Here is a 15646-nt window from a genome sequence, read left to right on the forward strand (position 1 = left end):
AGCATCACATTTGTGGGGTCGATTAAATGCTCAAAATGGCCAGAAAAATGTCTTGACTATATTTTCTATTCATTTTACAACTTATGGTGGTAAATAAAAGTGTGACTTTTCATGGAAAACACAAAATTGGCTGGGTGACCCCAAACTTTTGAACGGTAGTGTATAGAACATTCATTTTGTGAAAATACTTGACCTGTGTTTTTGTTTTTCCATCAGTGGTTTCTTCCTTGGAAACACAGATGGTGGTCAGGGGGCTGAGCCTCTAGAAGCTCTCAGTAACGCCCCTCATGCTCAGTTTGACTATAAGACACTTTGCTGAAAGGACATGCTCATGTACAGAGCTGGGGTTTAAGATGGTGCTCCTGATGTGGATTACAGTGGTGCTTTTTAGTCATACTGGTGAGTGATTATGGTTTTGATGTATATCCAGTACTGTGCAAAAGTCTTGGGCATCTTATTGTTTTTTTTTTCCATACAAACTTTGTTATAGATTTCTATTTTATGACTTCTACATTCATTATCGAGTCAAAACATTACAAAAACATTTTAGAGTTCCAAATGGTCAGGGGGGTTCCAACACAAAATTAAAAAGATTTGTATCTGAGTAGCAAATTCCATAAGAGAGCACTTTCTTTTCAGATTAAAAAGGAAGACATAATGAATACCAGTACTGCTGGGTTTTGGTGCAAAATGAAGAAGTGAGTGTGACAGTCAAAGTGTCCAGAAGAACTGTGGCTGGTTCTGGAAGATGCTCAGTAAAACCTACAGCTTGGTACATTTCCTTAGAAAACTGCACTCATTGGACCTGATACTACTATTTTTAGGCGGCACGGTGGTGTAGTGGTTAGCGCTGTTGCCTCATAGCAAGAAGGTCCAGGTTCGAGCCCCGTGGCCGGCGAGGGCCTTTCTGTGCGAAGTTTGCATGTTATCCACGTGGGTTTCCTCCGGGTGCTCCGGTTTCCCCCACAGTCCAAAGACATGCAGGTTAGGTTAACTGGTGACTCTAAAGTGAGTGTGAATGGTTGTCTATGTGTCAGCCCTGTGATGACCTGGCGACTTGTCCAGGGTGTACCCCGCCTTTCGCCCGTAGTCAGCTGGGATAGGCTCCAGCTTGCCTGCGACCCTGTAGAAGGATAAAACAGCTAGAGGAGATGAGATTTTTAAGCTATTTTTGCTCTACAGCATTTCTTTGCATGTGCCTAAGACTTTTGTGCAGCACTATATATATATACCAACATAAGAAAATTACAAAATTATAAAATTATCCACACTTAATCATCCTTTAATAAAGTTTTATCTAATCTAAAGTTTTATCTAATCAAATCTAATTTACCAATTTTATGAAATAATAACCTAATCACCTGGGAGTTCGGTGTTTAATACGATAAAAATCTTAGCTGAACTTTTCAAAGACTTAACTTTTCAGCCTCTGTAACACACAATACTGTGTAAAAGTCTTAGGGACCATATTTTTCTTTTAGTACAAACTTTGCTTTATTTTTATTTGATGATTTCTACATTATCAAGTCAGTACAAAAACATTTTAGAGTTCCAAACGTTCGTTTTCCAGTACAAAATTAAATGTTACAGAAAAGAAAAAGTTTGTATCTGAGCAGCATGTTCCATAAGAGAGCACTTTTCAGATTAAAAAAGAAAACATAATGAAGGCGACTGGGTTTTGGTGCAAAATGAAGACGTGAGTGTGACAGTCAAAGTGTCCAGAAGAACTGGGGCTGTTTCTGGAAGATGTTCATCTCATCATCTCTAGCCGCTTTATCCTGTTCTACAGGGTCACAGGCAAGCTGGAGCCTATCCCAGCTGACTACGGGCGAAAGGCGGGGTACACCCTGGACAAGTCGCCAGGTCATCACAGGACTGACACATAGACACAGACAACCATTCACACTCACATTCACACCTACGGTCAATTTAGAGTCACCAGTTAACCTAACCTGCATGTCTTTGGACTGTGGGGGAAACCGGAGCACCCGGAGGAAACCCACGCGGACACGGGGAGAACATGCAAACTCCGCACAGAAAGGCCCTCGCTGGCCACGGGGCTCGAACCCAGACCTTCTTGCTGTGAGGCGACAGCGCTAACCACTACACCACCGTGCCGCCCGGAAGATGTTCAGTAAATAGTAAAAATACAGCTTGTAAATATTGACTTTGTTTCATTTATTATGGCTTACTTCTTATTGTTTGTAGTATTTTTTTTAAAGTTGAAACATTTCATTTCATTATTTTTTAAGCCATTTTTTGGTCTCCAGCATTTCTTTACATCATGTGCTAAGACTTTTGCACAGTAGTACTGTATATCATTTAATTTGCAACATGCAGATTTTCTTAAGAATTGCAATCAAATAATTTCCATCATTCCCAACATTTAAATCATTCATATGGCCAGAATAGGTCTATTTAGTTACTTTAAAGCCAACTTAATTCACTACCTGAAATGGTTTAAAACCCTTTGATGCAAAACATGGGTCAAAAGTGACCCGGCTGAGTTTTTATCTTCTATATCTTTGCAATAAATTAATTCCATCATTCAGTGTTCAAGGTATTCCTTAATTAACTCGTTTTTGATCATCATACATCCTTATTTTATTTTTTCCTTTCTTACTTTTTGAATAAAAACCCTTTTTGTATCACTACCCTTCTAATGCACAACATGGGTCAAAAACGACCTGCATTCATTTTCCAGGTTATTTCATGTATGGCTGAGTGTTTCTATGATATACTTTTGAAATAAATTCATTTTGTCATTTACTTTTCCAAATATGCAGTAAATATCTTGTTTTTGTTTAGCACAAATCATCATTTTTATTTTTCCTTTCCTAAGTTATGAACAAGCACAGCTTTTGTAATTCTACATCAAGTTTACACACATGGGTCAGAACCGACCCACATGCATTTACTCCAGCGTTTGGTGGGAACTGTGAATTGTGCTTGTGTCAGACATTTCACAGCTCAGCACAGCGCCCTTTGCCCATCTAATACATGGAAGGAATGTTTTTCAATTGTTCTAACATTACCTTAGAAAAAAATTGATTATGTTTAGGTTCCCTTGAGAGTGAGTAGATTACTTGTCAGAAAGTTACAAGTAATTACTATTAGCTACCGAGCTGTCGACATATTCTACTTTAGTTAGCTAATTTTATTGTAGTTGGCTTAGCTAACTACATAGTTAATAAATAAATAACTGGCCCCATTCACTGCTAAAGTAATTACTTGAAACAAATAATTATTATAGTATTAAGACATTTAATTTTAAATCACACTTGGATGACCCATGTGTAGTAATATAAAAAGTATTTTTGTTCATAAAGTAGGAAAGAAAAAATTAAATTAATGATTTGTGGTAATTAAAAACAAGATATTTAAAGAATACTTGGAATATTCAATCATAAAATAAATTGATTTCAAAACATAGAGCAAAGAAAAACTCAGTCAGCATGAAATAACCTGGAAAATGAATGCGGGTCATTTTTGACCCATGTTGTGCATTAGAAGGGGCGTGCATATGTTTTGCATCAAAGGGTTAAGAGGCTAAATGTCTAACCAGAGAAGTCATACAGCATTTTAATGAAAGTCTGAATGGTTTTCTTGCATTTAGGTATAACAATTTATTTCTTCTGTGACTCCTAACTTTAGATTCTGCACAAACGAACATCATCAATCAGCCGAACTCCGTGATCACCGCTGCTTCTGGCGATAACGTGACTCTACACTGCTTTCGAATGGAAGAAGGAAACACTGATGCCATCATTTGGTACAAGCAAGCAGTAGGACATGAGCCTCGTCCGATGGTGACAGTTCAGAAAGTGTTAACAAATCCAGTTTTTGTAGATGATTTCAAATCACCGAAGTTTACTGTAGAGAACTTGAAAGAGAAGTGCAATCTGAAAATTACAAACGTGGACCCATCAGATGAAGCCATGTATTACTGTGGATTAAAAAAGATTATGATAACTTTTGGAAAAGGAACTTTTTTAGCAGTGAAAGGTAAGAACTGTATACTTTTTACGATAAACTTTCATTACACGTAATAGTTCTTAACCCTGTGGTGGGTCAATGGTTAAGACTTTGGGTTACTGATCTGAAGGTCATGGGTGTAAGCCCCAGCACTGACAAGCTGCCACTGAAAGGCCCTTGGGGTGGCATGGTGGTGTAATGGTTAGAACTGTCACCTCACAACAACAAGAAGGTTCTGGGCTCAAGCCCAGTGGCTGATGGGGGCCTTTCTGTGTGGAGTTTGCGTGTTCTCTCCATGTCCGTGTCTGTGTGGGTTTCCTCCAGGTGCTCTGGTTTCCCCTGCAGTCCAAAGACATGTGGTGAACTTAACACGGGGCGGCCTTGGGATAGAGTGCTGTTGAGCAAGACACCGAACCCGCAACTGCTCCCCGGGTGCTGTAGCATAGCTGCCCACTGTTCTGGGTATGTGTGTGTGCACATTGCTCACTTGTGTGTGTGTGTTCAGTCCTTCAGATGGGTTAAATGCAGTGGATGAATTCGTGCATGTGACAAATAAAGGCTTCTTCTTCTTCTTTAAACATTTCTGTACGTCACTCTGGATAAGAGTGTCTGCTAAAGAAGAAGAACAACAACTTTATTCATCACACACTTGTGAAATTCCTCTCTGCATTTAACCCATCTGAAGCAGGGAACACACACATGCACACACACGTGAGCAATGAGCGCACACACGCATACCCAGAGCAGTGGGCAGCCATGCTAACAGCGCCCGGGGAGCAGTTTGAGAGTTAGGTGTCTCGCTCAAGGACACCTCAGCCCAAGGCCGTCCCATATTAGCCTAACGTGTAACGTAATATGTACAGGGTGTTTCAAAAAACGTGATATTATTTGAGATGTAAATATTCCCAAAACTACATAGTCTAGGCAAATGAAACTGAACAGGCTTAATGTTGAGCAATATAAGATTTATTCCTCAAAATTTGAACGAGAAATTCAAAGGTATGTGGATTTCATGAACGATTTCAGAAATTTTCAATATGTGCACCGCCTGAGACGCAAACACACAAACAGCCTTCCTCTTTGAACTTTTTGTGCCGTGTCCAAATCTGCACTGCGTGCATTTTTAGAGAATTCTCTCATAAATGCACGCTGTACAACCTTGTTCGACTGTGTTCGAGCGAACTCTAACGCACAAAACACCTTTTCTTTTCCAGTGAATGGTATTTCTACACCTAAAAAGATAAAAACAAAAAACATTAAACTTAAAATTTTGACCTGTTTCCACACATGCTGTTAAAATTTGAGGTCAATTGAATGAGAATTGTGAAACGAGATCAAATTTTTTGAAACACCCTGTATTTTACCAGGAACCTTTATATTACATTATACTGTATTCACATTATCCTACAACCCCATCATCTTCATTATCTTCACTTGAAATGCATGAATTTACAGAAACATACAGTAATCATGACCTTATTATAAGAACGTACTCCATATATTATATCTCATCTCATCTCATTATCTCTAGCCACTTTATCCTGTTCTACAGGGTCGCAGGCAAGCTGGAGCCTATCCCAGCTGACTACGGGCAAAAGGCGGGGTACACCCTGGACAAGTCGCCAGGTCATCACAGGGCTGACACATAGACACAGACAACCATTCACACTCACATTCACACCTACGGTCAATTTAGAGTCACCAGTTAACCTAACCTGCATGTCTTTGGACTGTGGGGGAAACCGGAGCACCTGGAGGAAACACACGCGGACATGGGGAGTACATGCAAACTCACAGAAAGGCCCTCGCTGGCCACGGGGCTCGAACCCGGACCTTCTTGCTGTGAGGCGACAGTGCTAACCACTACACCACCGTGCCGCCCCTCCATATATTATATTTTAACCCTAAAAGGTTAAAAAATGTGATAAGACAAACTTTTCACATCTTGGAAGCAGTCTGGAGAGCCGTCTCTTACCGCATCCCATTGGATACTGAACATTTCTACAGATACAGAGCAGGGCATCTGAGACTGTTCCTCTTTATACAATCTCTCCAGATCATCCAGAGTCCTCAACCCTCTCTTGTGCTCTCTCCTCTTCAGCTTTTCACTGGGGTTCAGGTTCAGGGGACTGACATGGCCAGGGCAGAAGCTTCATTCTGTGCTCAGTGAACCATGTTTGTGTTGATTTGGACATTGGATCATTGTCCTGATGGAACATCCAATGACGACCCAGTTTGAGTTTCCTGGCAGAGGCAGCCAGATTCTGATTTAACCCTTTGATGCAAAACATGGGTCAAAAGTGACCCGGCTGAGTTTTTATCTTCTATATATTTGCAATAAATTAATTCCATCATTCAGTATTCAAGGTATTCCTCAATTAACTTGTTTTTGATCATCATACATCCTTATTTTATTTTTTCCTTTCTTACTTTTTTGAATAAAAACCCTTTTTGTATCACTACCCTTCTAATGCACAACATGGGTCAAAAACTACCTGCATTCATTTTCCAGGTTATTTCATGTATGGCTGAGTGTTTCTATGATATACTTTTGAAATAAATTCATTTTGTCATTTACTTTTCCAAATATGCAGTAAATATCTTGTTTTTGTTTAGCACAAATCATCATTTTTATTTTTCCTTTCTTAAGTTATGAACAAGCACAGCTTTTGTAATTCTACATCAAGTTTACACACATGGGTCAGAAACGACCCGCATGCATTTACTCCAGCGTTTGGTGGGAACTGTGAATTGTGCTTGTGTCAGACATTTCACAGCTCAGCACAGCGCCCTTTGCCCATCTAATACATGGAAGGAATGTTTTTCAATTGTTCTAACGTTACCTTAGAAAAAAACTGATGATGTTTAGGTTCCCTTGAGAGTGAGTAGATTACTTGTCAGAAAGTTACAAGTAATTACTATTAGCTACCGAGCTGTCGACATATTCTACTTTAGTTAGCTAATTTTATTGTAGTTGGCTTAGCTAACTACATCTCATCTCATCTCATTATCTCTAGCCGCTTTATCCTGTTCTACAGGGTCGCAGGCAAGCTGGAGCCTATCCCAGCTGACTACGGGCGAAAGGCGGGGTACACCCTGGACAAGTCGCCAGGTCATCACAGGGCTGACACATAGACACAGACAACCATTCACACTCACATTCACACCTACGCTCAATTTAGAGTCACCAGTTAACCTAACCTGCATGTCTTTGGACTGTGGGGGAAACCGGAGCACCCGGAGGAAACCCATGCGGACACGGGGAGAACATGCCAACTCCACACAGAAAGGCCCTCGCCGGCCACGGGGCTCGAACGCGGACCTTCTTGCTGTGAGGCGACAGCGCTAACCACTACACCACCATGCCGCCCTCTCAAAAATGCTGTACAATTTAAATAAGAAACATGCTTCAGGTACAACATTGTCTTCACTATCGTTTCCAGGGGCGCCAATAAGAGTGGCACATGTGTTTTTGTTGAAAATATATTTCTTGATGAGGGATTTGTTTTTCCTCTGAATAAATTCATTTCAATTAAAAGTTGGATATTTCTCCTTTTTTTAGCATGAGATGAAGCGATTTCACCAAAAAGTGGATTTTTTTTCAAACCCTTTTTATATAACTTTACAAGGGGTGCCAATAATTATGGTGGGCACTGTATAGGCTATGGTACATATCCAACTATACAGTATGTGTGAGTGATAAACAATTATGGAGAGAAGAGAGAGGAGCAAGTGAGATCTCACCCCATCTCTATCACTCTGAACAGATGATGGAGATGTAAAAGTGTCAGTGATCCAGAGCGGCGTGTTGGACTCGGTTCCTGCAGGAGCGTCAGTGACTCTGCAGTGCTCGGTTCTCTCTGAGAGCAGAGCAGCAGAACACCAAGTTCTCTGGTTCAGAGCTGCTTCACCACAATCCCATCCTCAAATCATTTACACTCATCACAACAGCAGCCGTCAGTGTGAGAGCGTCTCTTCTACACACACCTGTGTGTACGACTTCTCCAAGAACATCCTCAGCATCAGTGATACTGGAACTTACTACTGCGCTGTGGCCGTGTGTGGGAAGATCATTTTTGGGAACGGGACTCAAGTACAGTTGGGTAAGAACACGTGTCTGAAAATTGCTGGGGTTTTTTGTGATTGTTGTCTTTAATTGCTAAAGTTACTGACTGTAAATATTTATAATATTGCTGTGATTACAGGGAGGTAAAGTGATTATTACATCATTATTATTTTTGTGCTACAGTCGAGTCTGTGGATCCTGTAGTGATCTGCCTCGCTGTAGCTTTGGGAGTGTGTGCGGTTGTGAACTCCGTTCAAGCTCTTTTACTCTGTAAATGGAGAAATCGTGAACAACTCATAAGTAAGTGCTTCCAGAATTAAATTACAATACGATAAGCTCCGATCTCTTTGCATGATGAAACTGACTCTATAGAAGGAAATAAATGCTAAATGATGTTAAATGTGGGTGGGTGGCACGGTGGTGTAGTGGTTAGCGTTGACGCCTCACAGCAAGAAGGTCCGGGTTCGAGCCCTGTGGCCAGCGAGGGCCTTTCTGTGCGGAGTTTGCATGTTGTCCGCATGGGTTTCCTCCGGGTGCTCCGGTTTCCTCCACAGTCCAAAGACATGCAGGTTAGGTTAACTGGTGACTCTAAATTGAGCGTAGGTGTGAATGTGAGTGTGAATGGTTGTCTATGTGTCAGCCCTGTGATGACCTGGCGACTTGTCCAGGGTGTACCCCGCCTTTCGCCCGTAGTCAGCTGGGATAGGCTCCAGTTTGCCTGCGACCCTGTAGAAGGATAAAGCGGCTAGAGATAATGAGATGAGATGAGATGTTAAATGTTCGAAATGAAATAAATGTCAAATTATTTTTCACCAGAGAGAAAACGCACTGGGAGAAGAATGGAAAATAACAGCACTCAGGTATTGGAAATGAGACGAACATTTATTTTTATTTTTAGTTATACTAGTACAACTATAATTGTGTTTTCATTTCATATTCACTCCCACAGGACCATGACTCTCTGGAGCTGAATTATGCTGCCTTACAGTTTAATGAAAAGAAAACCAAAGGAGGAAGAGAAAAGAGAAAACAATCTCAACCTCAAGCTAGCGTCTACTCTGAAGTCAGATCTCTCGCCACGAATTAGATTATACATTTTCAATATATTTTTTTAATAGATTTTTTTTGCAATAAAGTTCAAACTGGTGGTCTGCTCGTGTCATTTTCATCTCAAAGGAAAATGTATGATTGTGATTGATATTAATAGTTCCTGCTGTTTCTATGTTTATCATTTAGGAATAAGCTGATAGCCGACGAGGCGTGTAGCACCAAGTCGGCTATAATCCATGTACGACAAGATTGAGTGGAATAACTGTTTTATTCTATCCACATTCACTGGATTTTGACAAACAGAGCATTTTTTTTTGCAAATTCGATAAATTAAAACTTTATACAAAACGTCTGACAAAATCATTTCCGTTTAGAATGTAAACAAACCGACGAAATGACAGTTGCAATTTGTGAAAAATTCTATAATAATAATAATTCTTGACAAATAAAAATAGATACGCACTTACCATGAAATACTTTCATTCCATATTTTGTTGCTTTTAATGTATTTTTTTGTTTTTTGTTTTCAAGTAGTTTTTATTTCATCCTTGGTTGGTTCAGCAACACACACTGCCGTTTTGTTTTTCTCTACTCACGGTATATGAGCTGATATCCTAGAAGTAGAGTAGCCAATCAGAGTGCACGATTGCTCATATCCAGTGAGTGTGGATGGAATAAAATATAATATATGGTTATTTTGCATATCTACAATGACATGTGGGGAATAAAACAAACCTAAAAAGATTCTCAAGGAAAAAAAGGAATTAAATAAAACTTACTATGAGCTGCTCTGAACTTGTGAAGCTAATGAGTCATCAGCGATCCCAGGCTCAACCAATCAACCATCAGTTGATCAAGTATCAAGGTGAGTCTTGGGTCTTTTACAAAAGGAACCTTACTGAAACTTTTAGAGAGACGCCATACTCTCACAACCCTTTATTTTTATCTCTAATTGTGTTTACAAGGCAACAAAACAGACCTTGTCATGTAACAGAGAAACTACAAAGCATAAACTCTTCAGAAAACTTAAACTTACAGCTTTATCTCTGTTGGGTATAAAGTCCTGATGCTGGAGACTCCTTCCATAAATGTTAAATAAAAACTCTCCTTACGGAAAACCATATTTGTTACAAGAGAACCAATTAATATAAGCCTTACAGTCTGCACTATTGTCTGGTTTATGCTGTTTTAAAAAATTAATCAACACTTTCCGACAATTAGAATTGAGCAGTGTAGTAGTTCTAGGCCGTATACTGTATGTCCGTGTTCTGCTCACGAATTCGCCGTCTCCACATGCACTGTGGCTCTCATCATGAATTTTGATTCGTGTCTTGTCTCCATTTCTGTCTTGTCATTGGTTTATCTTCTTATTGAGTTCATAATCAGTGTTGGGCGGCATGGTGGTGTAAGCGGTTAGTACGGTCGCCTCACAGCAAGAAGGTTCTGGGTTCGCAGCCAGTGGGGGTCTTTCTATGTGGAGTTTGCATGTTCTCCCCGTGTCTGTGTGGGTTTCCTCTGGGTGCTCCAGTTTCCCCCACAGCCCAAAGACATGCGGTTAGGTTAATATGGGACGGCCTTGGGCTGAAGTGCCCTTGAGCGAGGCACCTAACTCCCAACTGCTCCCCGGGCGCTGTTAGCATGGCTGCTCACTGCTCTGGGTATGTGTGTGTGTGTGCTCATTGCTCACATGTGTGTATTCACTGCTTCAGATGGGTTAAAAGCAGAAAGGAAATTTCACAAGTGTGTGATGAATAAAGTTGTTCTTTCTTTCTAATCATTCGCACCTTTTTTCATTTCATTCCTGATTACTTTGTTTATTTAAGCCCTGATGTTTCACTCTTCAATATACATTCTTTTGTTAAGCCTTGATTAAGTGTTTTCTTGTTCCGTGTTTCTTTCTGGTTTTGACTCTGTTCATGTTTTTGTTTCATGATCATGGTTTCCCCCATCTGATGCAGCTTGCATGTCATGTCAAATCAGTTTTTTTAAGAAACCTGAAGAGGAACCAGACTCAAAAGGGAACCCATCCTCATGTGGGTGAGAACAGATAGCATGATTATAAGTAACTTGCTTCTATAACTGTGGCCTATATACAGTAGTCACAAAGTATAACTGTGTAGCCAGGAAAATCGTTATAGTTTTAAAATGAAGTCTGTTTTGTTGAAGTTATAAACTGTTCATGATAACTGCAGCCTGAAAGTTATTATGGTGATTGTAGTCCTCAGCCATCGTAGCAAAACTGTAAGTGTCCAGAGCCGTCTTCTAAGTGCATCTTTCAACGTTCAAGGTCAAGGCTTCAAGGTCAAGCCTTTTTTTATTTGTCATTTCAACCATATACAGTTGGTACAGTACACAGTTAAAATGAAGCAATGTTTCTCCAGGACCATGGTGCTACATTAAACATCACAGGACTATGAATTTACAAATACAACATAAAGTGCAAGAGTGCAATAAGTGCAAACATTGCAGACAATAAACTACACAAACAACATAAAGTGCAGACAAACGACAGTGCAAATGGCAACTAGCACAAACAACAGTATATTGCCATATGTCCATATGGGGCCATCCTTCACAGGAGCAACATGATGAGACTCTGGCTAAAAGTAGGGCGTCAGGATGGATCAGGAAGGTCTCCAGAGCAGGACAGGTGAGGATCACTGGTGTCTCAGGATCGACATGTAACTCGACAGAGAGAGAGAGATGGGATAGAGAGAAACACAGGTTGTTACGTATGCCTGTTGTTACCTAATGGTTACATTAGGCCACATGTGATTGAACCAGTTCAGGAATGAACTGAAAAAAAGGTGTTGGACTCCTGTGTTGAAGATTTTGTTCATGGTCATGGATCACCACTGTCTGAGGGTTTGACCAGTGCTAAGGATGATGATGATGATGATGATGATTTCTGGTTTACCATAAAAACATGTCACACTGAGTTTACAGGTGGTACGGTGGTGTAGTGATTAGCACTATTGCCTCACAGCAAAAAGGTTCTGGGTTTGAACCCGGTGGCCAACGGGGGCCTTTCTGTGTGGAGTTTGCATGTTCTCCCCGTGTCTGTGTGGGTTTCCTCCGGGTGCTCCGGTTTCCCCCACAGTCCAAAGACATGCAGGTTAGGCTAATTGGTGGCTCTAAATTGACCATAGGTGTGAATGTGAGTGTGAATGGTTATTTGTCTCTGTGTCAGCCCTGTGATGATCTGGCAACTTGTCCAGGGTGTTCCCCGCCTCTCACCCATAGTCAGCTGGGATAGGCTCTAGCTTGCCTGCGACCCTGCACAGGATAAGCAGTTATGGATAATGGATGGATGGATGGATGGATGGATGGATAATACATCTCATGTTGGCCCCTTACTTGAGGGTAATTGGACAGATTTTAGGTCTAGTTTGCCCTTGTCAGCAATCCCAGGGCTTCCCAATTCATGGCTGAACTGAGCCAATTGTCTGCCCAAATGATCCTGTAGTGTGAGGGGTTTACAGACATCCATCCATCCATCCATCCATCCATCCATTATCTATAGCCGCTTATCCTGTTCTACAGGGTCACAGGCAAGCTGAAGCCTATCCCAGCTGACTATGAGCGAGAGGCGAGGTACACCCTGGACAAATCACCAGGTCATCGCAGGGGGTTTACAGACATAATTTTAATATTACCAACTGGATCAGAGTCAAATATTTGATATTTACAATATAAAATCCTGTTGTGTAAAAGGAACCGCAATGGAATATTGAACAGAAACCCACAATAGTCAATGTGAGCAAGCTGACCAGGAAGCATCACCAACCAGATGTTGTGTTTGAGTGTATCAAATATATGAATGTATAAAAATGACAACCTTTCTATTGACCAGAGGTTTCACCCCCCAACACCCACTCACTTGTATACAAATAACAATAACAATATTGTATTAGCTTGTAGTAGTAGTAGTAGTAGTAGTAGTAGGGGTGGCATGGTGGTGTAGTGGTTAGCACTGTTACTTCACAGCAAGAAAGGTCTGGGTTTGAGCCCCATCACAAACTGTCAGGGCTGTCTGCATCAGCTCCACATCATGTAGGCATGGAGAGTGGAGAGGGCTCCACCCCTCCACTCTCCGCAAGGATTTCCCTTTGGAGCAGTTGCAAGACGAGACCTTGAGGCATAGTTTTGACCAAGTGAGAGTAATTGAAGGTTAAAACCTCCAGCTTCATGTTGCACTGTCCTACCCATATTTTTCTGTTATTAAAGATAGGTTATATTGAGTGACTCAGACAGAATAGGAAATGACCCAGTTGCTGGTCCTGAAGAGCCATAGGGATTTTTTATTCCATGTGGCTCATCATAATCCCATGGTGGGGCATTTGGGTCAGGATAAAACACAGAAACAGCTTTTGGTCCATTTCTATTGGCCAGGCATTCGCCGAGATGTACACAGGTGGTGTGCAGCATGTTGCAAATGTCAGCTAGTGAATCCCCTGGCCAGCCCAAAAGTGCTATTGCACCCTTCACCTTTCGTTGCGATCCCCTTCAAAGGAATTAGCATGGATCTCATCAGGCCATGAGATCTATCTGCACAAGGGTGTCGCTTTCTGTTAGCCTTAAAGGATTATGCAGTGTGATACCCGGAAGCAGTGTCTCTAAGCAACATTTCTGCATTCAGTGTTGCAGAAGCACTCTTCCACGTTATCTCCTGAGTCAGGATCCCAAAAGATATCCTGACTGAATAAGGCACAATGTTTATGTCATGCACACTTTGCGAAATGTACAAATTATTGGGGATTAAATCAATTCGTACCAGTATTTACCATCTGCAAATGGACAGGCTGGTCAAACAATTTAATCAAACATTTCAAAACATGACTCATAAGTTTGTTCACAGGGATGCTAGAAATTGGGATAAATAGCTGGAACATGTAAATTTCCCCACCAAGGGACAAATAAAGTTTATCTGATCTTATCTTTTCTTAGAAGAAGAAGAAGCAGCACAGGATAAGCAGCTGCAGATAATGAATGGATGGATGGTTAATCTGTTTGATCTGCTTTAATATCCGTTCATGAGCAGATTGGGGTGAATCATTTGAACCCTTTTTGATCATAAATGCAGCTTTGTGGCTAGCTCTGTTGTTCTGTGGGGGCATTTATTTATTTTTCTGGCATAGAAAACAGAAATGCATCACAGCAAAAAAGCTCTTCTTCCCAAAACCTTTACCTGTGATGGACAGGTATTACCTCTTCCATGGTAACTCCGCGCACATCCACACATCACCTGTTTGATTATTTGTAATATAATCTTTTAAAATGTTCGTAATAATCATCTCACAGTGATATAATTTTGCATTAAAGCTGTTCTGAAGATGAAGAAATCCCACGCCGGTGCTGAAGAGGATCTCAGCAGAGCCTTATTATTGTCATACTCTTCTGTTTGCTTTCCAAAACATTAGCATTGTGTCTGTCGAAAAAAAAAACTATGTTCATCAATAATAAATTGACAGTGTACTGGTGTGTTCTTTGCATCTGTCAGTGGGCGAAGTCTGTGGTGAGGCGAAGGAAGTCTTAAGTAACCTACTTTCTGCTTCTCGGAGACCAGAAACAAGCACAACATACAAATAAAAGAAGCCACAAGAAGAGTCCTCTTGCTTTTCAGCTTCTTAGAGTACATTTTGGGGGCTCTTTTGTTTGATTTTTTGTTTGTTTTTCATATTCATTTCACAAAAAGGCTTTGTCGCCAGTCTCGAGATAGCCCACTACAGGAAAATAGTGAAAACAAATAGTTAATCAGTGAACGAGGGAAAAAGTGTTCAATCAGATGCTTAATATTGATCAGATATATGAAGTGTTTTATTCCTCTGATATCACAGTGATTAATTTGCCAAAGATTACACTTTTTTTAATTTATGAACAATAGAGATTTAATTTATTTGCAGTTACATTCATCCACAAAACAATTTCCTGTCGTCGCTTACATTATAACAGCTATTTAACAGTTATTCCATGAAATCGAGTCATACATGAGCTGATAGCGGCTATAATCCATGTACGACAAGACTGAGTGGAATAACTGTTTTATTCGATCCACATTCACTGGATTTTGACAAACAGAGCATTTTTATTTTTACTTTTTGCAAATTCGATCAATAAAAACTGTATACAAAACATCCGACAAAATCATTTCCACGGAAATGACAGGAGCAATTTGTGAAAAATGGTTTAATAATAATTCTTGAAAATTAAAAAAAAGATAAGTTCTTACCATGAAATACTTTCATTCCATATTTTCTTGCTTTTTTTTTGTATTTTTGGGGGTTTTGTTTTTGAGTAGAGTTTTTATTTCGTCCCCAGTTGGTGCAGCAACACACTCCGCCAATTTGTTTTTCTCTATTCATGGTATATGAGCTGATATCCTAGTAGTAGAGTAGCCAATCAGAGCGCACGATTGCTCATATCCAGTGAATGTGGATAGAATAAAAGCAGTTATTCCTTTACCAGCCTCTCTTTTCTCTCTCTCTCTCTCTCTCTCTCTCTCTTTCTCTCTTTTGAAGTTAGCACAACAACAAACACAGGTTGAAACTTAATATC

At 40.4% G+C, this 15646-nt stretch overlaps 1 protein-coding gene across 1 annotated transcript; it reads left to right on the forward strand.

Annotated features, from left to right (window-relative positions):
• The first annotated feature begins 323 nt into the window (after positions 1-323).
• LOC132890030 (uncharacterized) lies at positions 324-9134 on the forward strand. Its single transcript, XM_060926827.1, has 6 exons — positions 324-399; positions 3655-4005; positions 7743-8078; positions 8225-8341; positions 8858-8901; positions 8991-9134. The coding sequence occupies exons 1-6, from the start codon at positions 354-356 to the stop codon at positions 9126-9128; spliced, it is 1032 nt and encodes a 343-aa protein (XP_060782810.1). The 5' UTR covers positions 324-353; the 3' UTR covers positions 9129-9134.
• Positions 9135-15646: the final 6512 nt, after the last annotated feature.

Source organism: Neoarius graeffei, chromosome 8 (assembly GCF_027579695.1).
Source record: "Neoarius graeffei isolate fNeoGra1 chromosome 8, fNeoGra1.pri, whole genome shotgun sequence".
NCBI lineage: Eukaryota > Metazoa > Chordata > Actinopteri > Siluriformes > Ariidae > Neoarius > Neoarius graeffei.